Source organism: Acomys minous (assembly GCF_964271855.1).
Source record: "Acomys minous genome assembly, chromosome: 12".
NCBI lineage: Eukaryota > Metazoa > Chordata > Mammalia > Rodentia > Muridae > Acomys > Acomys minous.
In genome coordinates, this window is record NC_140493.1 from 106,669,511 (window position 1) to 106,696,230 (window position 26,720).

At 51.9% G+C, this 26,720-nt stretch overlaps 1 protein-coding gene across 7 annotated transcripts; it reads left to right on the forward strand.

Moving 5' to 3' along the window:
* The first annotated feature begins 1,810 nt into the window (after positions 1 to 1,810).
* Positions 1,811 to 25,575, forward strand: GPRC5C (G protein-coupled receptor class C group 5 member C). Of its 7 annotated transcripts, XM_084749411.1 has the most exons (6): positions 7,182 to 7,297; positions 15,882 to 15,947; positions 16,821 to 17,900; positions 19,773 to 19,867; positions 21,764 to 21,913; positions 23,254 to 25,575. In XM_084749411.1, the coding sequence occupies exons 3-6, from the start codon at positions 16,853 to 16,855 to the stop codon at positions 23,284 to 23,286; spliced, it is 1,326 nt and encodes a 441-aa protein (XP_084605537.1). In that variant the 5' UTR covers positions 7,182 to 7,297; positions 15,882 to 15,947; positions 16,821 to 16,852; the 3' UTR covers positions 23,287 to 25,575. The 7 variants fall into 7 exon arrangements, with proteins under 7 accessions (XP_084605538.1, XP_084605539.1, XP_084605533.1 ...); XM_084749412.1 differs by lacking the exons at positions 7,182 to 7,297; positions 15,882 to 15,947 and adding an exon at positions 1,811 to 1,999; XM_084749413.1 differs by lacking the exons at positions 7,182 to 7,297; positions 15,882 to 15,947 and adding an exon at positions 2,521 to 2,543.
* The last annotated feature ends 1,145 nt before the right edge of the window (positions 25,576 to 26,720 follow it).

A 26,720-nucleotide genomic window follows, 5' to 3' on the forward strand; every position in this document is an offset into this window, starting at 1 on the left:
CCTGGGCTTATCCCTAGCACTTAATAAACCAGTCGGTGGTGGAACCCACTGTACTCTCAGCTCAGAAAAGATAGGGGCAGGAGGCTCAGAAGTTCAAGGTCATCCTTGGCTGCACAGCCAATTCAAGGTTGGGTTACCTGAGACTCTGTCTTAAAATCAATCAATCAACTAAACAAACCCAGTAACTTCATAAGGCTCTGTTTTGTGCAGCATGCCGTCGGTGGCTAGATTAGCGGGAGAAGAGCCACGTTGTGGTAGTGGCCGCAGAGACTGGGAGGAACAGCCAAATGCTGCAGGCTATGTAGAGTTGAAGTGGCCCTGGGAACAACACGCGCCCCCCGCCCCCCCCCCCCCCCGCAGAGAATGGGAACAGGCTGTAGCTGGCTTCTGAAGGTGAAAGGATAGTGAGGGCGGTTGTGGGCAGGTGTGCTCTGCATCCCTAACTAGCCTCCTCAGGCCCTTGCAGATCTTTCATCTACTAATTCCCTTTACAAATGTTAATCAAAGCCTCACTATGTGCAAGCAACGGGGGGGGGGGGGGTGTTAGAGGGATGGGGGGAGGCACAAAGGCGAACCAGGCGCACTATACCTTCATTGAGGACATTTGTACATAAATAACAGTCCAGAGCCGGGAGTGGTGGCGCACGCCTTTAATCCTAGCACCTCGGGAGGCAGAGGTTCGAGGCCAGCCTGGTCTACAAAGTGAGTCCAGGATGGCCAAGGCTACACAGAGAAGCCCTGTCTTAAAAAAACAAACAAACAAACAAACAAACAAACAAATAACAGTCCATTAGGCTGTGCAGGAGGTGGGGTGTGGAACAGTACAAGAGAGCCAAAGCAAACAAATAAGCATAATTCATGGCTGGTTTTAGCCTCAGTGAATCTGTTTATAAATATATATATATTAGAGACAATAATATCTGCCTTGTGAGCTGGGCGTGGTGGCGCATGCCTTTAATCCCAGGCAGAGGCAGGCAATCCCTGTGAGTTCAAGGCCAGCCTGGTCTACAAAGTGAGTCCAGGACAGCCAAGGTTACACAGAGCAACCCTGTCTTGAAAGGAAGAAAGGGCTGGAGAGATGGCTCAGAGGTCAAGAGCACTGCCTGCTCTTCCCAAAGGTCCTGAGTTCAATTCCTAGCAACCACATAGTGGCTCACAACTGGTGCCCTCTTCTGGCCTGCAGGTGTTACATGCAAGCAAAACACTGTATATTTAATAAATAAATAAAATCTTAAAAAAAAAAAAAGAAAGGAAGAAAAAAAATCTGCCTTGTGGAATTCTATCTACCTTTAATAATATCTGTCTTGTGGATGGCTACAGGATTGTAAGCAGCATTTTGTGTAAAAGACAGAAATGGTTTAATGCTAGCTCGTGGCAAGCCACCACAGGCATTGTATTATCAACCAGGTTTCCTCTCTGAGCCCATCAGCCCCAGAACCAGGGGCCTGGTTATTGAATTCTTGTAGACTCCAAGCTCCCCACCTGCATCCTTTACAGGAGGCTGACAGCCTCCTACAGCCCTTGACGATCAATCCCATCAATCCATCAATCCACCAATAGCTAATGCCTCCCTTTTACTTGTGTGCCTTTCTATGCCAGGGGCTGCTGGGAAGAAGAGCTTTGGAATCTAGAATCCATTCCTACCAGAGGCTATCAGGGAATGGGCTGGGGGTGGGGCAGGCAAGATATGCATGCATAAGATATCATTGGCTATACAGTGGGGGGCGGGGGAGGGAGAGGTGAGGATCTTGAGTTCAGCCACTTGAGGAGGTCATCTCAAAAACAACTTTAAAAATCAACAATGCGGCTGGGCATGGTGGCGCATGCCTTTAATCCCAGCAGGCAGAGGCAGGCAGATGGACCTGAGTTCAAGGCCAGCCTGGTCTACAAAGTGAGTCCAGGACAGCCAAGGCTACATAGAGAGAAAAAAGAAAGAAAAGAAAAAGAAGAGCCGGGCGTGGTGGCGCACGCCTTTAATCCCAGCACTCGGGAGGCAGAGGTAAGCGGATCGCTGTGAGTTCGAGGCCAGCCTGGTCTACAAAGTGAGTCCAGGACAGCCAAGGCTACACAGAGAGACCCTGTCTTGAAAAACCAAAAAAAAAAAAAAAAACCAAAAAAACAAAAACAAAAACAAAAACCCAGGCGTGGTGGCGCACGCCTTTAATCCCATCACTCGGGAGGCAGAAGCAGGCGGATCGCTGTGAATTCGAGGCCAGCCTGGACTACAAAGTGAGTTCAGGACAGTCAAGGCTACACAGAGAAACCCTGCCTCGAAAAACCAAAAAATAAAAGAAAAGAAAAGAAAAAAAAAAAAAAAAAGGAAGGAAGGAGTAAAGCCAGAAGCAGTGGCCACACCTGTAATCTCAAACTTGGAGAGAGGTTGAGAGATGCAGGGGGGTCATGAGTTCAAGGTCATCTTTGGTCACTTAAAGAATGTGTGGCCTAAGCATAGCCAATCAACCAATCGAACAAACTGTAAATAATGAAAGACTCCTAGATATGTGCCAGGAAGGAGGACTCCGGTGCTACCAGCATCCTTTGCGGTAGAATCCTCAGAGTGTGTGTGTGTGGGGGGGGGGGCCCTGAAGGGATGAGAGGATGGGGAGGGGGGGGCCCTGAAGGGATGAGAGGATGGGGAGGACATCCTGGATTGAGAGTGGGGGCCAATGGGAGTGAAGCCACCGGAAGGCTGAGTGGGAGGCTGATTCAGGCCTCTCTGGCTGGAGTGACTGTTTCCTGTTGGGAAGAGGAAGAATGGTCCTCAAGCCAGAGGGGGACTGAAAGTGCAGATACAGGAATTTGCCCGGTGACTTAGGGACCATGAGAGCCATTGGCAGCTATGACAAGAGTCAGTGATCGGCCTCTCTAGGTGGGGCTTTGCAGGAGCGGGACGACAGAGGGGTTGGGAGCAGTGCAGTGCGGTGTGCAGGGTTAGGGGTTAGCCCGTGAAAGGCTCTCAGGTTGGAGTGACACTCTGTAAGGTAGGGAGAGCAAATGCAGCGTGGTCACACATTTCTCTCGGGTTTGGAAGAGCTGGGGGAGTCGATCGGCTTGAATGCCTAGGTTTGGATTTGAGGCCTGGTTCTAAGGATTGCTAGGTCAATAAGGACCGGCCAGACCCGTATGAAAATCTTAGAAAATCCCGTTCTTCCTTCCCTGGGGAGTTGGTTTCTGTCACCGAGCCACTGAACTGTAGGAGGGGCGGGTGGGAGGTTGACACAGGACAAGGGAGGCACAGATTTTTGTGGAAGGGTTCAGCGTCAGGTAACAATTCCAGCAGGCTCTACCCAAAGCCGGCTTCCGGGTACAATTCCTGACAGATCAACCATGGGCAGCAGAGTATTGGGGTGTGAGTGAGTATTTAACTCCCTTGGATCCCCGCTTCCTGCTTCTGAAAGTGGCTGCCCTGGTATGAATCCTCTCAAAATAACCCAGCGGGCTCAGCTCTGCAGGAAGCCCTAGGCGCTCAGGGGTGGGGGTAAGAAAGGAGCCGGCTGGGCACCTGGGGCAGCCCTGGTCAATACAGGCCCAGAAGCAAGGAGTAAAATATAGACTGTTTACCAGCAGCCACGGGACTCCCAGCCATCCCCAACTCCACCCTCAGCTAGGTGTGGGGTAGCCTGCCTGCATTTCTTTCTTTTCCTGCCCCCCACCTTCTTTTTTCTTTCCTTCTTTCTTGGGGTTGGTGGATAAGACATGATTTCATATAGGCCTCTTCTCTTCTCTTCTCTTCTCTCTCTCTCTCTCTCTCTCTCTCTCTCTCTCTCTCTCTCATGCTAGGATTACACGATGTGCCAGCATGCCTGACTTTGAGATACCGGTTTTAATCAATCAGGACGCTTGATCTCTAAGCCAGGGCTGGCTTTCCTGGCTCCCTTGTGATCCAGGATCCCTGCTCCCTCCTGGAAAAAAAACAACTGAAAGTTCTAGCCAGGTAGGAGATGGTAGCACATGCTTTTAATCCCAGCAGAGGCAGGGGGAAATCTGAGTTCGAGGACAGCCTGGTCTACAAAGTGAGTTCCAGAACAGCCAGGGCTATACAGAGAAAGCCTGTCTCGACAAACAGAGAGAGTCCTTTCTGGGGGAATGAGGGAGGCTTCCCAGAGGTAGGGACACTGAGGCAGGGTGGAGCTAGGGATTTTTTTATTTTTATTTTTATTTTTTGGCTCGGACAGAGAGAGAAAAGGGGTAGAAGGAACAGAGCCCAAAGACAGAAAGACCAGTACAAACCAGAGCTCAGCAGGGCACAGCCAGGCAAGCCTTCTCTAGTGATGGTGAAACGGAATTGAAAGAATGCTGAAGAAGCAACTTTCCCCAGTGTGTGGTTTCAGAACAATTAGCTGCCTTTTTGTGGAGAGCTGTACAGCTCAGAGGGCTGGACCACCACTCAGGGAAGAAGAAACTGCCTGTAAGTGCCAGGCACGGGGGGGGGGCCACATTCTAGACATGTACTTGGGGGTGCAGTCATCACTCTCATTTTCCAAAAGAGGGAAGTGAGGAAGTCAAGTGGATGAGTTGACCTGGCCAGTCACACAGCTAGAGCTGGGTGGGTGTGGGTGGGTGGGGCGGGGCACTTCTAAGACTCTGGGGCTGAGGGACCCTCTGGCAGCACAAAGATGGGCCAAGTGAATAAAGATGGAGCCAGCCTGCCTTCCAGCAGGAACTCAAGTACTCAGAGGTGGGAGTGGGGTGGGGTGGGGTGGGGACAGCGCTGTGCTCCCCGCCAATCCTGTAACTCCAAGAGTGCCTTTAAGGACTGATGGGCAGTTCCTGCAATGGACCATTTCTGATGGCTATTATATTTTGTGTGTGTGGACATAGAGTAGATATTGGGTTAAGTCAAGGTGAGAGGCATTGGGAAGCAGCCGGTCCTGTAGCTGAGGACCCACAGAACTTTCAAGCACAGCAAATCATAAGCAGCACAGCTCACGGCAAAGGGCTGACTCACTGGCAGTCCCCAACTCTTTCCCTCCCAAGACCTAAGCAGGGTGCAATAGGGATCTCAGAGAACCAGAGGTGGGAGCCATCTGCCCAGAGGGACTTGCCTCGTCCTTTGAAGGCAGATTTTGTTCCCGAAGAGGGCCTGGGCGGACAGGGAAGAGCTAAGTGTTCTGAGACAAGGGCCTCATGTCTACTGCCAGCTGCCTCACAAGGCTGGCTGAGGGCAGGGCTCAGCCCCTGTGGCCCAGTCGCTTTCTAAATGACTCCCAGTGGGGTGACCAAGTACCAGATAACCCTGCCTGGTGGGAAGCAGGGGCTGAAAGTGGGTTTTGTTTTGAGAATCTTGTGTAGTCTAGGGTGGTCTTAGGATGACTTTCAGTTCCTGATCCTCCTGGATACAGGAGTGAGCCACCAAGCAGGGCAAAAACAGTGCCGGTTTGGGAAACCGTACAAGAGAGAAAGACGAGATGGCTTGCAGGGTCTTGCCACCAGTCTTAAGACTATTTCCTCTCCGTGGCTCCCTGACCCCACGTCCCGACCCAGTCCCCCGCCCCCAACCCCAGCTGGCTTTTCACATATGCTAATGAGCCACCTCAGCAGAGTTAGGCACCAGTCACCTAGTTAATGAAAAGCAGGCGGAGGCCAGGGCGACTTACTCCGCTCACTTAGGCCTGACCAGTCTGTTTGCCTTTCTAGCTAGTGTGGGCACCAACTGCCTGCAGCATTCAAGCCTTGACACCTGAGACCGGATCCCTAACCCTGGGTTGGGAGGTGGACCCGGGCAGCAGCCACCCACTGAAATAGTTTGGGCTTTGCCACATTCCCCAGACTGCACGGAAAAGGCAAGGCGCAGGAAAGGACTGGGGTTCTAGAAAGCCTGGGCCCCGCAAGCCCCACCCCTAAGTAAACATTCCTCTTAGAGTCAGAAAAGAGCAGAGCGGTGTGCTAGGGGGAGGAACCGGCCTGAGGTTTATCGCTCCGGCAATTCTGGGTGATTCATTGAGTTTAGACTCCAGGTTGTCATAGATGGAGGCTCGCAAACACACAGCTTACGGGTCACCAGTTCCCTGCCCTCCTCCACCTGGCTATCCCCTCGCCTGTGACCAGCTGCGTCCCCTCCCCCTCGCGGGCGCTCAGGGTTGAGCAAACACGCCCTGCCACCGGCTGGCTCTGACCGCGCTCCTGGCGATCCCCCAGGCAACTCGGCGTCACGAGAACACGCACCCTGAGACCCGTCGCCCAGCCCTCCCCCGAGTCCCCAGGGCCCCTGTCAGGCCCAACAACCTCTCCCTTGCTCTGGCGATTTGTCACCTCTGGGGATTCAGCGCAATCCAACCAGTCCCCACTCAGTGCTCCAAGGACAGCGCAGCCCACTCCCGTGGGATCCCAGGTCCCCAGGGAAAGTGGCCGGAAAAAAAAATCTCTTGTTTACTGGGCCAGAGAGGCCTCAGCTGGGATTCGCTTCCCTGTTTCTGCGGTTTCTTTTCAGCAGATTCCTGGGGTTGGAGGGGGAAAGGGTGGTAACCGGTGGATCCACCCGGACAGGGAGTAGGGGTGTGGTTCAGGGGAATCCGAATTCGTGGAAAGGTCCCCCGACTGCGAGAGAAGCTGGACTCGAGTCAGAAACAACGTGGTGAGGAGCGCAGAGACCACAGAGAACGCGTTAAACACTGTACCTCGGGGAACATAACTGAGAAGGCTAATTAGGACAGGTCACCACAGGGAACCAGGACGCGGGGAGGGGAGCCCGCGACGTAAGAAACTCGGGCTTGGGGTAGTCGGGACGACAAAGACGCTGGCCAACAGTCTGCAGGGGTTCTGGACTCAGTCCACAGAGTTAGGGGCGTGCGCCGTGGCAGTCCCTCGTGATCTTGGAGACCGTGCCTCTCCGGGAAGGATCACGCACGAAAGAGGCGCACGCTCAGTGTGTGTGTGTCCACGTGTGCAAGCTCGCGAGGGGAGGGGGCGCGGAAGGCGTGACAAAGACGGACTTTGTGTCTTAGTGTGCGCTTGGCTCCAGCCGGGAGAAGCGAACTGTGCCAGGCATGTGTCTCATGGGAAAGCCAGGACGAAAGTGACAAAGGCTGGGTGTCTGTCACTGGGAGACGCGCCTAGGTGGCCACCGTGCATCTGTGGGTGCCTGCGATCGCTGGGAGATGCAGCTAAGGGGTGTGCTGGGCTGCACCCTGAACCGCTTTCGGGAGAGAAAGGCGAGTCCAGAAAGTGAGTACGCGCGACTGCGCGCGCGCCCGCGTGCGGGGGCGTGGCAGTAAACAGCAACAACCCACACGCCAGCTTGGCTAGAAATTCGAATCTCCCTTCCTAACCCCAAAGTGCGAGGCGGCCGAGCCTGGAGGTGAGTCGGAGGGGGCAGGGCCTGGCGCGCTTTGTTACCGGGGAAGCGGATTGAGAGTACCTGGAGCAATGCTGGCCCCGGAGGAGCGCCTGGAATGGAGGTGATGTCACGGTGATGCAGCCCGGCCCACCCAGTCCGAAAGAGGAGAGCGCTGCGCCTGGGGAGGCGGGCGGGAGAGTGATCCACTGAGCGCGCCCAGTTTAGTCTGGGGTCCCGGGGAGGCAGGCCTGCACCTCTGCTTAACCCCCTCAGGAACGGGCTCTGGCCCGGTGCCCACCTTTGAGTCCCTCCTACGCCCGCCGGCTCTCTTGCTGGGGCCGAAGTTGGCTCTCAGCGCATCGCCGGAGCCGGCTAGCTGCTTGTCCCAGGTAAGGGCTGCTGCTTCGGCGCTCCGCCCTCGCCCTCGGCTGGCCGGAAGAGCTGGGTCCCGCTGGCTAGGAGAGGGTTAGGGCCGAGGCCCGGGGTGGGGGAACCCGAGGGGTGGGCAAGGATGCACCCACTCTGCAAGTTCGCAGAAAGTTTCCAAACCTGAGCCAACTGGGCACTTAATGGGTCCGGGAAGCCGAGTTCTGCGGCCGGAGGCGGACGGCAAAGGAAGGACTCCAGGATCTGAGTGTCCGAGGGGGTGTTCCTCTACCCACTCGCGCCGTGGGAGGCCATGGTCGACTGTGACTGTAGATTGGCGTCCTTTCATTATTTCGATGCGGCGCATGGGGTGGGCAGGTTTCTGTGACGGGAGGGATTAGGAACGGAGCTTGGCTCTTTGCTGTTTCGGTTCAGTCTTCGAGCGCGCGGGCGTAGACCTAGCAGTCCAGTTGGAATGGAGAGACGACGGCTCCGGATCTCTCCGCGGGAACTTTGGAATTTCAGAGGCCTACCGCGCCTCTCCTTGTGGAGGCCTAGGTTCTGGATCCCGTCCCTTTACTCGCCCCTGGTTTTTCCAGAGCGCTTTCCGTTTCCACCTCAAGCCCACACTTTTACACGTACCAAGTTCTAAATCACTTAAGACTTCACGATCTTAATCCTGAAGTACAGACACGAGAGTTATACAGAAGCGTGGCTTTGTACTCCAGGAGAACGCCCCCCACCCCCAACAGTGTCTGTTATGTGGCTGGGAGGGAGTGCTGGTGGGGGTGGGGCACATTCCAAAGCGGAGAGCAGACCCTGGATTGCTAGATCTAAGACTCAGCATGCTTGAGTATTTTATTTTGGTTCAGTTACCCACTCTCGGTTATGGAAGGGAGACAGGGTCCCCGTCAGTAAACGAGCTGTGAGTCCTACCATGCATTAGCATCTCTCTGGGTCCGTTTTTACTGGATTCGCTAACTAGCCCGCTGGTTAGAGGCTTGAGACAATAGGACCGAAATGTCCTGGGACTGAGAAAAGGAAGTGGTGGATGAGGGGATAGAGCAAGGCTGGCTAAATGTCCACTCGTCTTTCCAGATCAGCTGCTGAGGGGACGCAGTCAGGGAGGAAGAAGGATGCTCTGTGGTGTCCGTGGTGTTTTCCTGCATCGAATGGGGCTCTAGGTGGCCATGGTCTTTAGCTTGTATCATCCTCTATAGCCTTGATCCTACAGGCAGCCCTCTTTCCCACCGTGGGGTGTGTGTGTGTGTGTGTGTGTGTGTGTGTGTGTGTGTGTGTGTGTGTGTGTGTGTGTGTGTGTGTTCTTATGGATGCTGATGGAGGAGATGAAGGGGTTCTTCTGGAAAGGTGAAAGTCTGCTGCCTCACCTGTAACTGCTTAAAACCAGCCTGAACTGGCAGAGTCTCAGCCCACCAGCCTTGGCAAGGCTTCTCTGCTCCCCCTGAAGACGGAAGGAAGGAGAGAGGGCATTTGGGTACTTGATTGCGCTGCCTCGGATCAGAGTTGGAGGTTGGGTAGCTGATCCTGAGGAAAGGCTGATTTCTGAGGTGATTAAAAATACTTGTATGGCTGATTTCAGGGAGGTGAAGTTAAAAGCTTTTTTGTTCAGAAAATAATCTGAAGGTTTCTAGGGCAGGAGGCCCTCCCTGTCCCACTCCTAGCAGAGATGGCTACCATGTCCTTCAGTGGAGGAGTAGAGAGGATACCAAGTCTCTTCTCAACCCCTGAAGACTTAGAACCTGGTCGGGGAGCGGGTGTCACATGATTCAAAAGTCCAGGACTCAGCTGGTTGTGATGGCACACATCTGTAATCCCAGCACTCAGGGAGGCAGAGGCAGGCGGATCTTTGTGAGTTCCAGGCCAGCCTGGTCTACAAAGTGAGTCCCGGACAGAAAGGCTACACAGAGAAACCCTGACTCAAAAAAAAAAAAAAAATCAATAAGAAAAAGAAAGTTCAGGCCTCAAGAGGTTCAGTCTATATGCAGGTGAATATTTGGGGGGTTGGGGTTTGGAGGGGGCGATGACCCACGTCCCACAGCAGGTGGTACACATAGAGCTAAAGAGCCTCTGGGCAGAGCTGGTCTTCCTGTTTGCCTTTTAGCCACCATCTTACAAGGCAGTAGGTGGCTGGAGAAACAGCTCAACAGATAAGAGGGTTGGCTGCTCTTGCAGAGGGCCTGGCTTTAGTTCATAGCACTCACGTGGTGGCTGGTGTTCATTTATAACTCCAGTTCCAGCCCTTTTTCTGACCTCTGTGAGCACCAGGCGCGTGCGCGCACACACACACACACACATGGGTACACATACAGATATACAGGCAAAACATTCATACATGTAAAAAAAAAACCAAACAAACAAATAGATCTGGCCTGAATATGTACTCCTGGACTGAAGAATTGGTCCAGAAAGCACAGAAATGTGCTTTCTTCTCTTTAACTGTCTTTTTGGTTTTTGTTATTGTTGTTGTTCTGTTTTTGGTTTTTTGGTATTTTGTTGTTATTTGGTTGTTTTTGTTTTGTTTTGTTTTGTTTTTGGAGACAGGGTCTCACAAGGTAGCTCTGATGATCCTGGAACACATATGTAGACCAGGCTGGCCTCAAACTCAGAGATCTGCCTGCCTCTGCCTCCCTGCTGCTGGGATTAAAGACCGTGCACCATGTCTCGAAGAGAAATGCCTGATTCTCTTCAACGCCTGGTTCTCTTCCACTGTCTTGCTCACCCCAGTAGCCTTTGTCCTACACAGGGGAGAGAGTTCAGCCCAGCTGTCCCAATTTTCCCTCTTGACTGTTTCTGTCTCCCCCACTTGCTTTTCTTTCTGTTTTCTGTTGAAGTTTTAAAAAAGAGAGAGAGAGAGAGGCATCTTTGGGTTTGGAATGGTACATTTCAGGGAATCCCTGTTTTCCACATTGGGGTTTTAGTGACAGAGGTGAGATTTGAAGGATGAGGTCAAGGCGGAAGCTGGTTGCCCTGTAGCAAAGGCAAGAGGAACTAGGACAGATGTGTAACCCTTCCCTAGCCTGGCCCCAGTGTCTGTGGACTTGCTGAGGACTTGCTGAGCAGGCACTTGTTTCTTCTGTGCCTTCTACCTCTTGTTCCCTGGGGAAGGAAGCCAGGACCTTGCACTTGGACATGCCCACACAGACCTACATGACCAGCCTTGGGATGACCTGGGTGTCATCAGATGTAAACCTGTAGTGTGGCCTGTGGCTTTCTTTGCCCCTGTGTTTCTCTAGTCCCCAGATTTGTGTGCGTGGGTGGGGGGAGGCTAGCAAGAATCTCTCAGATCTGGCCATTATGGTACTTCCTGCATGAACATTGGCTTCAATAAATAGATTACTTTGTGCTTTTGTGCCTGGCACATCTTTGAAAGCACGGACCTGTCGATACCACCACTGCCACTGTGTTCAGTGGAGCTTGCGGCAGCTCCTCGTTCCCTTGAACAAATTCCTGAATGTCTCTCATGGTTGTAACAAGCCCCAGACTCCTGTACATGCACACTGCTCACTTGGACTTTGTTTTCTTCGTCTTGCTCTGAATTTACCACTATTAGCATCTTAAGAAAATATATTAGCTTTATGTGTATGGATGTTTTACACGCATGTATATCTGTGCACCATGTGTGTGCCTGTTACCCAGAGAGACCAGAAAAGTGTGTCATATTCTTGGGAACTGGAGTTATAGACCGTTGTGAGCCACTGTGTAGGTTCTGGGAGTCAAACTTGTATCCTCTGGAAGAGCAGCCAGTGTTCTTAACCACTGAGCCATCACTCCAGACCTTCATTAATAGCATTCTCTGTGCTTTTTGGCCAAATACTGGGTAAAGTGCTTATATGCTCTGGCTTCAGATTGTACGTGTGTGTGTGTGTGTGTGTGTGTGTGTGTGTGAATGCATGTGGAGGTCAGAGTTGACATCCTAGTCTTTCTTTATCTGTGTTCAAGCAGACACGGAGGCCAGAAGACAACTTATAAGAATCAGTTCCAGGCTAGGCCTCAAGCGCCTTTACCACTGAGCCATCCTGCCAATTCATTATTTTCCTTCCTCCCCCCCCACATGGTTTCCCTGTGTGGCCTTGGCTGTCCTGGATTTTGTAGACCAGGGTGGCCTCGAACTTACTACCCTGTGCCACCGTGCCCAGCCCATTATTTTAATTTTTAATGGACTATCTTTAACCACGCATAATAGTTGTGCACACCTTTAATCCCAGCACTTGAGAGGCAGAAGAAGGCTGATCTATGTGAGTTAGAGGCTATTCTGGTCTATATAGTGAGTTTCAGGACAGCTATAGCTATATAGTGAGATCATGTCTTGAAAAATACATATATATGCATGCACACACACATATTGATATGTTTATATAATTCTTTGACAATTTCATGTATGTAAACAGAACTTTTTTTTTTTCCGAGACAGGGTTTCTCTGTGTAGCCTTGGCTGTCCTGGACTCACTTTGTAGACCAGGCTGGCCTCGAACTCACAGCGACCCGCCTGCCTCTGCCTCCCGAGTGCTGGGATTAAAGGCGTGCGCCACCACCGCCCGGCCTTTAAACAGTACATTTTGATCATACGGACTCTTCTTTTCCCCTAAGAACTCCCAGCCCCTCCAGGCACCTCTAACACATTCCTCTCCCCACTTCGTGTTCTTTATTTTTTTGTTAATAATCTACTAAGCTTGTTGGGGTATTGACTGAACTAGATCTTGTGCAGGTAATAATAGCTGCAGGGAGTTCATGGGGGCAGTGGCCGTCTCATGCCCAGCATTTCACAGCACTTCTCCCATCCTCTGGCTCTTAACGTTTTTCCCATCATGCTTTTCTTTTCTTTCTTTATTTTTTTTTTAAATAAATTCTTTTTTTAAAGAAGTATTTATTTATTATGCATATAGTATACACCTGCAGGCCAAAAGGAAGCACTAGATCTCATTCTCGATGGTTGTGAGCCACCATGTGGTTGCTGGGAATTGAACCAAAAAAAAAAAAAATCACTTTCTTTTTAAAATTTATTTTGTGTATATGAGTGCTCTGCCTGCGTGTAGGCTTGCAGGCCAGAAAAAGGCATCAGATCACATTTAGATGGTTGTGAGCCACCATGTGGTTGCTGGGAATTGAACTCAGGACCTCTGGAAGAGCAGACAGTCCTCTTAACCTCTGAGCCATCTCTCCAGCCCCCCATCATGCTTTTCTTTTCTTTTTTTTTTTTTTTTTTTTTCCTTTTTTGTTTTTTGTTTTGTTTTTCAAGACAGGGTTTCTCTGCATAACAGCCCTGGCTGTCCTGGACTTGCTTTGTAGACCTGGCTGGCCTCGAACTCACAGAGATCCAACTACCTCTGTCTCCCGAGTGCTGGGGCTAAAAGGCTAAAGGCATGCACCTGGCCCATCATGTTCCCTGAGTGCGGGAACATTCTGTCTTCTTTTTTTGAGGCAGGATCTTCCACTGAACCTGGAGCTTACCAATTCAGCTAGACTGGCTGGCCAGCAAACCCCAGTATCCTCCTGCCTCTCCGCCCCCCACCCCCACCCCACCCCTGCCTCCCAGAGCTTGGATTATGGGTACATGCCTTTATGCCATGCTCTGTACGCGGGAGGAGTCCTCACACCTTCACAGCAGGTGCTTACTGACCGACCCACCTTCCCCCTTTTCTTGAGGTGCTGGGGGAATCAAACTGAAGACCTCATGCACACTAGTTAAGTACTCTACCAATGAGTCACACATCCCTAATTCCCAATAAAATGCTTTAGACTAGGTCTTCTCCCCTTGTCCCCTCTCTTCTTGCTCCCTTACTCCCTGTCTTCCTGGGGCACGGCTCTATACTCTGTCCCATGTTGTATAGCGTATTGATCTGTGTCATGTTTTGCATACCTTCCTATCTCGGGCCACCAACTGTATTGGACCGTCTTTGTGTTTTCCAGAACTCTAAAAGCACCTGAGCCTTGTCTCCCTAGATCTATAGTAAAATACTGACAATACAGTATAATTACCTATTCTGTATCCCTTCCTCCCTCCCGGTCATGGGGATTGAACCTGGGGCCCTTATATAGGCTAGGCAAACACTGTATCGCCAACTATATTCTTGGTCCTGATTGCTAGGACCTGGCCCAGAGAGGTGGCGTGAGAAACCCTCCAAAGGGCCAGTGTGCCTCCTGGTTGTTGTCAGTGTTCCATTCTAGCATTTTAGCTGCACCCCAAATTCTAGCTACTGTTTGTTTGCTGAAACATTGGACATTTAGGATGTCGTGATATCGTTACCGGTGAATCATCTCTCGGATGGCTGGGTACAACTCCTTACCTGTTAACTCTCGTGGCCATTCTCTTCCTAGTATTTAGAAAGACCAGTAACACTTTATTGGTTTTTTTTTTTTTTTTTTTTTTTTTTTTTTTTGGTTTTTTTGAGACAGGGTTTCTCTGTGTAGCCTTGGCCATTCTAGACTCTGTAGACCAGGCTGGCCTCGAACTCACAGCGATCCCCCTTCCTCTGCTTCCCGAGTGCTGGGATTAAAGGCGTGTGCCACCATGCCCGGCCTGACACTTTATTGATTTACCAGGATACAAAGTTTCGGAGCAGAAGTAAACTTTTGCATTAGAAATGGAGAGCCACTGGCTATTACAATGATGCTTATTTAGGAAAGCAACCATAAACTTATTTAAGCATCAGTGCTAAGCGGGGATAGTGACATATACCTGCTTGTAATCCCAGCACTCAGGAGGCAGAGGCAGGTGGATCGCTGTGAGTTTGAAGTCAGCCTGGTCTACAAAGCGAGTCCAGGACAGCCAAGGCTACACAGAGAAACCCTGTCTCAGGGAAGGAAAAAAAAAAAGCATGCATACTAATTTTAGGAGTTAAAGGCAGATGGCAGCTGAGGAAAAGCTAGGAAATAAATGAGATGACTTACGCCATATGAGATTTTATTTGCTTCTTGTGACAGGGTTTCTCTGTGTAGCCTTGGCTGTTCTGGAACCTGCTCTGTAGATCAGCCTGGCCTTGAGCTCAGAGATCTGACTGCCTCTGCTTCTCAAGTGCTGGGACTGAAATGTTTCAAGGGGCAAAAACTGGGATGGCTTAAAGTACAATAATCCCAGAACTCTGGCGGTTGAGGCAGGGGGATTGCTGCATATTTGAGACTGTTCTGGGCTATCAGTTGAGATCTAAAATAAATAAATAAATAAATAAATAAATAAATGGAGAAGGGGTTACTTTGATGGCTCAGTCATTAAGAGCATTGGTTACTTTTCTAGAGGACCCGTTTAATTCCCAGCACCAACAATGGCTGCTTCAGAGGCTCAGATAGCTTCTTTTTCCTTCTTTCTTCTTCTTCTCGCCTCTATGGCACTGCATGGGCATATTTGCAGGCAAAATACCCATACCCGTACACTTTTTTTTTTTTTTAAGGCAAAGGGGAAGGGGTAGGGAAAGACAATGTGAAACTTGTTTGTCTTTATTATGTCAATTTCATTTAAATTTGTGTGTTAGCTACTTTTCCCGTTCTTGTGACAAAATAACTGACAAGAAGCTCACTTAAGGAGCTTGATGCGGTTGGTCACATTGTATCTGTAGTCATGGTCACATTGTATCTGTAGTCAGGAAGAAGAGAGCGATGTATGCAGGTACCTACCTGGCTCACTCTCTCCTCTTCGTACTCGGCAACACCAGCCGAGGAAATGGTGCCACTTACATTTTAGGTGAGTCTTTTCACTTCAGTTAACCTAATCTCTCACATCACTGCCCAGGCTCGTCTCCCAGGTTATTTATTATTCTAGCTCTTTCCAAGTCAGCTGTCAGTATTAACCGTCACAACTTGTGTCACTTCCTCTGATTTAGTGACTTCATTTGTCAGTTATGGTTGGAGAATTTCCATCAAATGAGACTTGACATTTTGTGTACATATTAGACATTAGCGAAGAGTGGTGGATCGAGTACTTAGAAGGTTGAGGCAGGAGGATTGCCACAACTTTGAGGCCAACTAGGGATGAGTAGCAAGGCCCTGCCTCGATTTTAATAATAAATAAATAGTTGGGTGTTGGTGGAGAAAGCATTCAGTAACATATATAGTGCCATGCCTTTGCTGGCCACTAGTGGCCGCTGTCATCCAAGGATAGCTTGGTTGCTGGATTCAGGGACCTTCCTCCTGGTTATGCAGGAGAAATACTCTATTTATCTATTTATTTATTTATTTACTTATTTACTTATCTATTTGTTTTTCACTCTTTCTTTTCATGTATCAGTTGCTGGTCTGGAACAAACAGAGAGGCTGAACTCATAGAGACCCACTTACCTCTTTTCAAGTGCAGGTACTAAAGGTGTGAGCCACTGTGCCTGCCCAGCTACATCTGGTTTCTTGAACATGTAAGATGACATAAACACAGAAGATCTAACATCTCAGGGAGTTTGAGGCTGTCTAATAGCTTCTTTTAGAGCCTTTAAACATCCTACTATAGATCTCTGTCTTTTCTATGACCAAAGGAAAGATTTTTGTTTTGTTTTGTTTTGTTTGGCTTTTTGAGACAGGGTTTCTCTGTGTAGCCTTGGCTATCCTGGACTTTGTAGAGCAGGCTGGCCTCAAACTCAGAGATCGCCTGCCTCTGCCTCTGGTGTGACTAAAGGTGTGTGCCACCATGTACGACCCAAAGCAAAGATTTTTTTGGGGCGGGGGGCTTGCTTACAGTTTCAGAGAACTGAGGTCCCTATTATAGTGGGGCACTTGGCAACAGGCAGGCTGGAGTGGTGCTGGAACAGTAGCTGAGAGCCCACAATCTTATCTTCAAGTAGGAGGCACAGAGAGCTGACTGGGATGGCCTAGGCCTTTGAAAACTTCCTGCCAGGCGGTAGTGGCGCATCCTTTAATCCCAGCACTCGGGAGGCAGAGGCAGGTAGATCGCTGTGAGTTCGAGGCCAGTCTGGTCTACAAAGTGAGTCCAGGACAACCAAGGCTACACAGAGAAACCCTGTCTCGAAAAACTAAAAAATAAATAAATAAATAAATAAATAAAATTACAAATACATAAAATAAGGATTCTGAACCTTAGCAGACCATGTCTCCTGATCAATTCTTCTTTGGGGCGGCAGGGGTGGGGGGTGGAGGTCCTCGGGAGAAGCAACACCATGCCCACTGATAGCTGACCTTGCAGGACTGATTTTGTCTACTCTTCTCTTCCTGTCTCTAGGGACCCAGCTGGAGCCTGGCCTGGGAGCCAGAATGGCCACCCACAAAACCTTGCTGATGTGCCTAGGACTGCCTTTCCTCTTCCCAGGGGCCTTGGCCCAGAACCACGCCCCGCCTGGCTGCAGCCCAGACCTGGATCCCCTCTACTACAACCTTTGTGACCGCTCTGGGGCGTGGGGCATCGTCTTGGAGGCAGTGGCAGGGGCGGGCGTCATCACCACATTTGTGCTCACCATCATCCTTGTGGCCAGCCTCCCGTTCGTGCAGGACACTAAGAAGCGAAGCCTCCTGGGGACCCAGGTGTTCTTCCTGCTGGGCGCTCTGGGCCTCTTCTGCCTGGTGTTCGCCTGCGTGGTGAGGCCTGACTTCTCCACCTGTGCCTCCCGGCGCTTCCTCTTTGGGGTCCTGTTTGCCATCTGCTTCTCCTGCCTGGTAGCCCACGTCTTTGCCCTCAACTTCCTGGCCCGAAAGAACCACGGGCCCCGAGGCTGGGTGATCTTCACCGTGGCCCTCCTCCTCACCCTCGTGGAGGTCATCATCAACACCGAGTGGCTGATCATCACCCTGGTCCGGGGAGGTGGCCAGGTTGGCCCTCTGGGCAACGGCAGTACCGACTGGACCGTAACCTCGCCCTGTGCCATCGCCAACATGGACTTTGTCATGGCCCTCATCTATGTAATGCTGCTACTGCTGGGAGCCTTCCTGGGAGCCTGGCCCACCTTGTGTGGCCGCTTTAAGCGCTGGCGGAAGCACGGGGTCTTTGTGCTGCTCACCACAGCCGTCTCCATTGCCATCTGGGTGGTATGGATTGTCATGTACACTTACGGCAACAAGCAGCACCACAGCCCCACCTGGGATGACCCCACGTTGGCCATTGCCCTCGCTGCCAATGCTTGGACTTTTGTCCTCTTCTATGTCATCCCTGAGGTCTCCCAGGTGACCAAGCCCAGCCCAGAACAGAGCTACCAGGGGGACATGTACCCTACCCGAGGTGTGGGCTATGAGACCATCCTGAAAGAGCAGACGGGCCAAAGCATGTTTGTGGAGAACAAGGCATTTTCTATGGATGAGCCAGCCTCAGGTACTCCAAGGACTTCATATATATCTTTGTGGGGTGTGTATGTGTGTATCTGGGTGTGTCTGTGTGTGAGACTAGACAGCATCTGATGTCGCCGAGGCTGATCTCCACCTCACTGTGTAGCTGAGGCTCTTGGACTGATCAGCCGATCCTTCCTTCCCCTAGTTGCTGGAATTATAGGCACGTGTCACCACTTTCAGCTCTTGGGGGGTTTTTTGGTGGTGGTGGTGAGGTTGATTTTTGAAATAGGTCTCTGCTTTGGCTGTTCTGGACTCACTCTGCAGACCAGGCTAGCCCCAAACCCACAGAGATCCACCTGCCTCTGCCTCCCCAAGTGCTGGAAGCAAAGGCATGTGCCACCGAGCCTGGCCCCAAAACACATTAAACTGTAAGGAATGTTAGCGTTTATCAGAAACCTGCTGTGAGCTGGACTCTACACTAAGACACAGGGTCTTGTGGCTCCCAGGCTGCAGTCCCCTAACCCACCCCCACCCCTGTCAGGTATGACCAGCGCTCTACAGGCCACCAACTGCTGTGGTGATTAAGATGTGGGGTGGGGAGCAAGCCGGGTGTGGTGGTGCACGCCTTTAATCCCAGCACTTGGGAGGCAGAGGCAGGCGGATCACTGTGAATTCAAGGACAGCCTGGTCTACAAAAGCGAGTCTAGGACAGCCAAGGCTACACAGAGAAACACTGTCTGGAGAAAAAAAAAAAGATGTTGGAGGGCTTTAGATGTGAAATCTCACTCCATGGAAATGACTGCTTTCCTCACTGTGGCGTGGCTTCTGCCACATAGGGCCACTAAGGTTATTAAGGAAGCCAGAAAGACAAGAGGACCTGGATGGCCACTGGGAGGGGCACAAACCCTGCTCCAACCCTACCCCTCCACCCCCCCCTCCACCTTCTACCTCCATCCCCCACCCCCAACCTCCACTCCCAGCTCCATACCAAAGCCAGAGAGTCCTTAGTCTTTTTCTTCTCATGGAGATACTTCTAGGCTGTAAGTTTTTACTTATTTCATTTTTTTTTTTCTTCCCAAAATGGAAAAATCAATGGCATGAGCCTGGTACTTAGGAGGCCTGCATAGGCTACGGTCCCTCAGCTCTGCAAGAGACAGCAGAATTCTGTATATCTGGCCCCCTCAGGAAGGCCCATTCTTGGGCCCCAGGGCTGGTTAGCAGCTCTCCTCAGATGCCCCAGCAGTGCCCAGCAGGTGGATCAGATGGGACACCCACGCTAGAGAGTGCAGAGAGTTACAAATCTTTCTAGGGACTTGCCCAGGAGGCCCGGGATGGGCAGAGCTTCAAATCTCCCTGGCTGGGCTCTTTGTGGCTGTGAAGTGGCACCAGCAGCCGCGCATGCCCTGTGAGGACATGAAGACATTAAAGAAACCAAACAAACAAAACAACCAAAAAACTGTGGGGTCTCAGCTGTACTTCCCCTTGTGCCTGTCAGTGGTCCACAATGGTAGAGGCAGGAGCTGGAGGCTGGCCATCTTGGAAGGCAGCCCAAGGCCCAAGGCCCTCAGGGTAGATAGGGCTGTGAAGGTTGCTGACAGCGGCCTTTTCTAAACTGTGTGAGTGGGGGGAAGGGGACTGGTGTGGGTGCATGGCCGGGTAGGTGGGAGGGTGTCCCACTATGCAGGGAGCCAAGCAGTAGTCTTCTGTATCCCTAAACAAAAGAGCACCAGATGTGGAAGGTGGGCAGCAGGTCCACAGCCTCACGGGTCACTGTTCCAGGGTCGCGTGTTACACTGGGAATCCAAGGCTCCACTTCCCCAGGCTCAGGAGAGTTGCTTGGGCTGTGGGGGAGGTGAAGCAGGAAACGATGATGAGTCCAGAAATCTTCAAATTTGAGCTTTGTTCCTCCTTACAGCAAAGAGACCCGTGTCACCTTACAGTGGCTACAATGGACAGCTGCTGACCAGCGTGTACCAGCCCACCGAGATGGCCCTGATGCACAAAGGCCCGGTGAGTGGGTTCCTCAGCTTCCTGTGACTTGCCTAAGAGCCGCAGAGCCCAGCCTCATTTGCTGGTGTAGAGAGAGAGGCTGTGCATGGCTGGAGTGAAGGGTTAGGGTATGACAAGCCTCTGGGGCCATCGACCCTGCCAACCCAGGGCTCTAGCACAGTGCAATGGGACCTGCCCTGCATCACTGGCATCTCCAGCTGCCGGAGGCCCCGGCTTGGTGGCACATACCTGTAATTCTATCACTTGGGGGACGGAAGCAGGAGGTGCAGGGGTTCAAGGGCAGTCTTTAGCTACAGCTTGCACCACCAGCCTGGTGGTGCTATATGAGACCCTGTTTGCGTGCCCGGCTAGCAAGTCTTGACCTTATACCTCCCCTGGGCTCTGGGAGCCAGTACTCTGCTAGCGGGGGCGGGTGGGGCGGGGCGGGGGGTGTGCGGTGGGAACAGGAAGGAGGTGGACTAGATTCCCGTTCCTTATATGTACCTCCTCCCTGCTGGCAGCGGTTGCCAGAGAGGTCAGCGACCTGCCTTGGCAGGATTCTGGGAACAGGAAGCCAGGAGGTCAGCAGGGGGCTGTTCTCGTTCCCTCCCCCACCTCCCAGGCTGGGAGCAAGAGGATGGCTGGTGTGTCTGAGACGTCCCCAACACCAGCTCTTTTCTAAGTGGGAAGCCGGTATCCCAGAGCAGAGCTGGGCAGTTTCCATTCACAGCGAGCAGAAGCTGCCTTTCCTCCCCCAGCCTCTGAGCTGGGCTGCTGTTTCGGCTTAGTTCTCACACCGGTGGTCCACGGACCACCGCCAAAGTGAGCAGCAATTGAGAACTTGCTGAGGTGGGACAGGGTATTGTGACTTCTGTGGTGGTGGGTGGAGGGGTGGGGAATGTATTAGGGTCACCTTGTTAGCTTGGGTTCCTCCTAGAGGAAGTAACTCCCCAAGGCAGATCTACTGGGAACTTCAGGGCTTTCCATCCCAGAAGTTAAACATTTGCAAACCTATCTCAGGGCCCAGTTAGGAGGTGGAGCTCAGCTGGGGGTGGGGCTTGACAAACAGTCTTGTTCATTTTAGTGCAGTCCCGGTGTTGAAGCATCCAGTACCCAGACAGCAGAGAGTGGTTGGATGTTCCAGGAAGTGGGAGACAAACCCCCCCCCCACACACACACACACAGACATACAGGTGGGAAGGCCACCCAGATGTAAAAAGACAACTGCTGGCTTGGGGCCCTGGAAGCCTCGAAGCTTTGGTGGTAACAGCTGTCTTACATCGTGATAAGACAGGTGAGGCCAAGCCGGGCATGGTGGCGCACGCCTTTAATCCCAGCGCTCGGGAGGCAGAGGCCATTGGATTGCTGTGAGTTCGAGGACAGCCTGGTCTACAAAGCGAGTCCAGGACAGGTGGCCCACCCCAGGGGTTTGTGTTCCTTCCGGGTAGACTATTTGGCTCCAGATAGCCAGGCCAGAGTTACAGGAACCAGGACCTACTAGAAGGGTACAGGGTATTATAGTGACATTTTTGGGGACTCAGGTAAGACACTTGGAGGAAGGGAGCTTGCGAATGGTTAACAGTCAGGCAGTAGCAGCTTAGTGCAGCAGACTTTCATTAGACCAGAGGTTTCCCCAAGGACCTAGGAGCAGGAATTCAGAGACAGGGCCTCCTGGCAAGTCCCGAGGTGGCCAGGGACCTGCTTCCGTGCTCAAAAGGCCAGTCCTCTTTCCAGAGGTAGGTAGGGTCATGTATCCCATCCTGCCAACAGCGCCTTTGCAGAACAGAGGTGGGAAGGGTCAAGAAGTAGGAACTGGCAGGCACAGTCCTGCAGGAAGCTGGGTATTTGTGCATTTGCCCTGGCGGAACCTGGCTGCTGATTTCCCCCGACTGTGAGACCGCCTGTTCTTCCTTCCAGTCCGAAGGCGCTTATGACGTCATCCTCCCACGGGCCACCGCCAACAGCCAGGTGATGGGCAGTGCCAACTCAACCCTGCGAGCTGAAGACATGTACATGGTCCAGAGCCACCAGGTGGCTACACCACCGAAAGACGACAAGATCTCTCAGGTCTTTAGAAACCCCTATGTGTGGGACTGAAGCAGTGGCCATGGCCAGGAGGAAGCGGGCAGATTTAGGGAGGGCCCTCAAGGACCTGGCTTGGGTGAGGGACCGTAGGGACCCCGTGCTCTGTGTGACTCCCTTCCCCACCTCACTGGCTCAGGTAGTGTCTGCCTCAGGGTCAGATCCCTTGATCTGCCAATGTCTGGGTGGGTGTCCTGGGGGCCCCTCCCATTCAGTATTTGTGGAGTCCCTGTTTCGTGCCAGGGCCACCTCTGGTGATATACTGCATCCAAATAGTGTTATGTTTGGGGTTGTGGCTGTTCCCGTGCCTACACTCCGGTGATGCCTGCAGCCTCCAGGGAGCTCAAAGAGAATGCCTTGGGTTGGAACCCTGCTCCTCTGTGAGGGGCGAGAGTACCTAATAAATATTTCTGCTTTGTTAACTCTTGCTCTGGGCTTGTGGTTTCTGACCGGGTTCTCACCTTCTGTGACTCCTTCATTTCTCTATGGGGGTGGGGGTGGGTCAGTGAACCTCTCTTTCCTTCTCACATCCGGCTCTTGGGGCTGGTACTTCTAAGGTCTCCCGTGGTAAGGGGCTGGCAGTCAGTCAGGCCAGGTCCCGGTTGGTTCAGGGGTCATGTGCTTAGAATTTGGGGGGGGGGTCAGTGAAAGTTTTCTCCAACAGCTCAGGCTTATCTCCATGGTTGGTGGGACATGTCGGGGAGTGAGAGAGGATTACCACAGGCCAGGCCAGTCTTTCCCTCTATTTGCAGAGCCAAAATCTCAGAATTCTGTCACTGCAGGGTTATATGGGACCTTAAGGGTAGTTGCCCCAACTGCTTTTATAGTGAACAAAGTGACCCAGTTTGGCCACAGAGCCTCTAGGTGGCTGGACCAAGATTGGCCAGACTGTTATCCCCAGCTTTTGTCCTTGGCTCTTCCTGGGATGAGCGAGACCAGTGGCCTGGCCTCTGAGCTGCCTCTGTTCCTTATGGATAGGACAGTGTTTTAACCCTTGGATGCCAGTCTGGGTTTTTCAAGGGGACTTAAGAACCTGCCCATCCCAGGCTTGGAAATGTTTGTCCCCAACTAGCCAGAAGCTATTTTCTGATGCCAGTTGTAAGGGGGGGAAAAATAGGGTTTTCTTTTCCTTGTTGTTGAAAGGGAGAAAAAGTTTATTGGAAAAGAACTCCAGACTTCTCCCAGACTTCTATGTTTAGATTGCATCGCTCCCTGAGGACTTAAGACTTTTTTTTTTTTTTTAGTACTATCCAGTGTGTAGGCTGTGAGCCGTGTGACCAGTAGAGTCCCTCCCTTTTGACTCTTGTTCTTTTTGGTTACTTTAGGATCAGTCCCCGAAAAATAAAACGAGATGGTAGATGCCCTCTTCCCTGGACCACACCTCTTCCGGATACCCAGCTGAGCAGGGCCCAGCAGCTTTCCCACCTTTGTCCTTGGAGCTAGGAGGGACCAGAGGCCACCAATCTGAAGCAGTGGACTGAGTGGGGACATTGGGATAGGCCTGAAGCATGCGACTGGTGCTCATAGGGCCATCTGTCCCCTTGCCCATTCCAGCCTCCTGGTACCCAAGTGACTGCAGCTACAGGGAGCTAACTGTTGACTCCCATCTCCTGCCTTAACACATCTCCCAAGTCACAGAATCTGTGTCCCCGTGTTCTCCAGGTGGTTATTGCCCCGCTATGAACCTCAGGTGTGTGACGCTCCTGCCTCAACACTGGACCTTCTTGGCCATGTTGCTAACCCATCAGTGTGCCACACAGTGCACACTAGATAAGTCTTTGTGAGTCTCTGGAGACAAGCCACACAGAAGGTATCCTTCACCCTACTTAGGGCCTTCTGCCACCTTGTATACTGTGGAAGGTCACCAGCTAAGGGCAGAGCCCAGGCTGGGAAGGCTGTTTCTCATGACCCAAGTGTCCCAGGTCCCAGCACCTTTGCACCTGGGTTGAGTCTACTTCAGTGGGCTGTGTCCCATTGCCAGAGCAGGACCACTCTACCTGTTCTGTCCTCCCTGCTACTCACCACCTTTGGGGATGAGCATTACAACACTTGTCCTGACTGGGAAGCTTTCACTGCCCAGCACGGCTGCACAGAGAACCCACAGAAGAGTTGAAGTGAGCCACTGTGGTGATTCACGCTTTGCACGGTTTATGTACCTCACTTAACCCCAGGCCGCATCTTCCCGGTCTGCTTTTGGCTTCGATGCCAGCTCCCCAGATAGCTCCAGGGAAAGGTGCAGATGTGGCTGTCCCTGAATTATCTGGATCACACAGGTTCTGGAGGTACCTACCTGCTGGGGCTCCTTGGATGGATGTGTGTGGTTGGGGTCTGGGAGCAGCACCCTTTAGGAGACACCGGGTGGGAATCAGGGCTGTGTTCTCAGGGTGAGTTGAACTTTTCCTTGTCTGACTGGTGGGATGTGGGGGGTCTAGAACTGCAGATTGCTATATGAGACTGATGTCTAAGTTTCTACCTCAGCGTGGGCAGCAGATGGACTTAGGACGCCTGGATATGCCTGCTGCTTTCATTACTAGAGGAGCTTCTAGTGTCCTTGGCCTTAGGACATGCACCTGAGGGACCTGATGTCCACCCAGGTCACAGAGGGCCATTTCCAGGTCTGCAAGATGCTGACACCAATGACTGAGATGATCATCGTCCAGACCCCGGAACTGGGATCTCCACAGCATTATCCTTTGTTCTACCCTAGGGTACCAGACAGAGCCTCCCCCAGGGCTCCCCCCTAAGTGTGCCTGGAGCCTGGCTGTTAGCCCAGCACTTCTTAGTGCCAAGATAGAGGTAAAGATGAGTGGCGGCTGGACAGTGGTGGTGCACAACTTTAATCCCAGCACTGGAGAGGCAGAGGCAAGTGCATCTCTGTAAGTTCGAGGCCAGCTTGGTCTACAAAGCCAGTCCAGGTCAGGCAAGGCTACACAGAGAAACCCTGTCTCGAAAAAACCCAAAAATGAAAAAGATGAGTGGCTTCCCAAGAAGGCACCCTGTGCTTAGTACATAGCCCCAGCAGCCTGTGCCTTTTGTCACTGGGTGAAAGATCCCCATGGAGTAGGACTATACCTCCAAATGTGACTCCTCTTGCCTTAACCTCTCTGTTGAATGAGGATGCTAAATACATGAGTAATGTAATGTTCCTCCCACGAGGGAAGAGGCTCTCCATGCACCTCACACTCACTATTCTTGGTCTAGAGCCCCAAGATCTGCCACAGTTAGCAAGGGACTAGTTTGCTGTCTTACGTGAATTCAGGGCTCCGAAAGCACCAGATGCCTCGGTGTGCAGCCTTTGGTGGATGTGGCTGTATTTACAACAACCCAGGTTCTGCCTGCAGCTGAGGCTGGGCAGTGATGGGCTCCTGGAAGATGCCAGCCTGCCTGGATGCGGAAGTGCCCACGTTACCCTGCATCTTCCAGTTCTGGTTCCAGTGGAGAAGCACAATTTTTTTTTTTAAAGGAGAATTGGGGCCTTCCTAGTTAGTTAACAGCTCTGTGTCACATGCAAGCCTAAGCCTGGCTCAAGTTCATCATTCACCGGCCAATCCCTTGGTAGCTGTCACACCAAATGCTTAAATCCTCTAGTGGATGTAAAGGGAGGTTTAACTCTGTAACTATTCAGAATAAAAGGACTGCCCATTCTTTGTCAGGCGTTACTGCCTCTGTGTTCCTGTGTGTTTCTAAGGGACTGTGGGTTGTCTGTCAGCTAGCCTGCCTGTCTCCCTTTCCACTCCTCATCCCCAATCTGTTGCTACCCCAGCAACAGTTGATTCCAACCAATTTCTCTTTGGTTAGAGACTTGGAGAAAACCAGGCCTCCAAAAGACATTGAATTCTCAGCTGGGTGTGATGTTGCAAATTCTTTGGAGGACAGAGGCAGGCAGATCTTTGTGAATTCCAAGCCAGCCAGGGCTACACACAGTGAGGAGGAGAAGAACAAACAAACTTTGAATTCTTAACCAGCCAAACACAGAGACAAACGGTTCCCACACAAGATGGGGAGGCATGGGGTGGGAAAGGGACCACCTCAGGTAACAATCCAGCTGTGCCCGGCATGGTTGGGGACGCAGGGTCACAGCCCATTTCATCTCCATAAAATGCTTTGTTCACAGAAAGTCAGGTTGGGCCAGGGATGATCACAGCTGCCCTAGGCCAAGGGGCCCTGTCGTGGCCACACCCAGCTTGCTCTTGTGGCCCATTGTACTTGTGTGTCAGCTCAGTCACTGAAGAGAGCAAGAAACACAAGAGTTAGGTAGGCCTGCCTGTCTTGTCCCCACACCAACACCAACCAGCAGTCTTAGCAAGACCTGCACTTTCTCTGGCTCCACAGAGGGCAAGCCAAGGTTGTGCTCAGGGGGCTGTTAAGCAGACTTCCTGTCGTCAGCTGTCTCAGTGCTGGGTCCTCTAGGAAGCTGCAGCCCGGCAGCATGAATTATTTAGCATCTGCACCAGCCAGAGTGCTCTGACCTCATCCTCCTTGGGCCCTGTGCGGCTCTGACCTCATCCTCATGGAGGAAAGGTATCTGTTAATGGGCAGAAGTGGAGGTGGTGGGTCCCCTTGGGGTGTCAGTAATTGAGGGGGTGGGTACCATCAGTCTCAAGGAGGTGGGACCGGAGACTCAATTACTCTTGTAGGAAGTGACTGTGGAGTGGAGATTTCTATACCATATATAGAAACCAAAGGGCGCTTACTATCTGGCCTTGCACAGACCTGTTCACCTTCCCTCAGTCGCCTCTCATCTTTAAAATAGGAGTGACAACCTTTGGATACACAGAACAGCTCTCGTGAA

Bases quoted from the DNA above. Each gene is read 5' to 3' on its own strand.
- GPRC5C (XM_084749407.1), top strand. From the start codon at position 7,098: ATGCAGCTAAGGGGTGTGCTGGGCTGCACCCTGAACCGCTTTCGGGAG. The intron at 19,868-21,763 runs GTGAGTGGGTTC...TCTTCCTTCCAG, and splicing joins CCCTGATGCACAAAGGCCCG to TCCGAAGGCGCTTATGACGT. The intron at 21,914-23,253 runs GTCTTTAGAAAC...TGGTTACTTTAG, and splicing joins AAGACGACAAGATCTCTCAG to GATCAGTCCCCGAAAAATAA.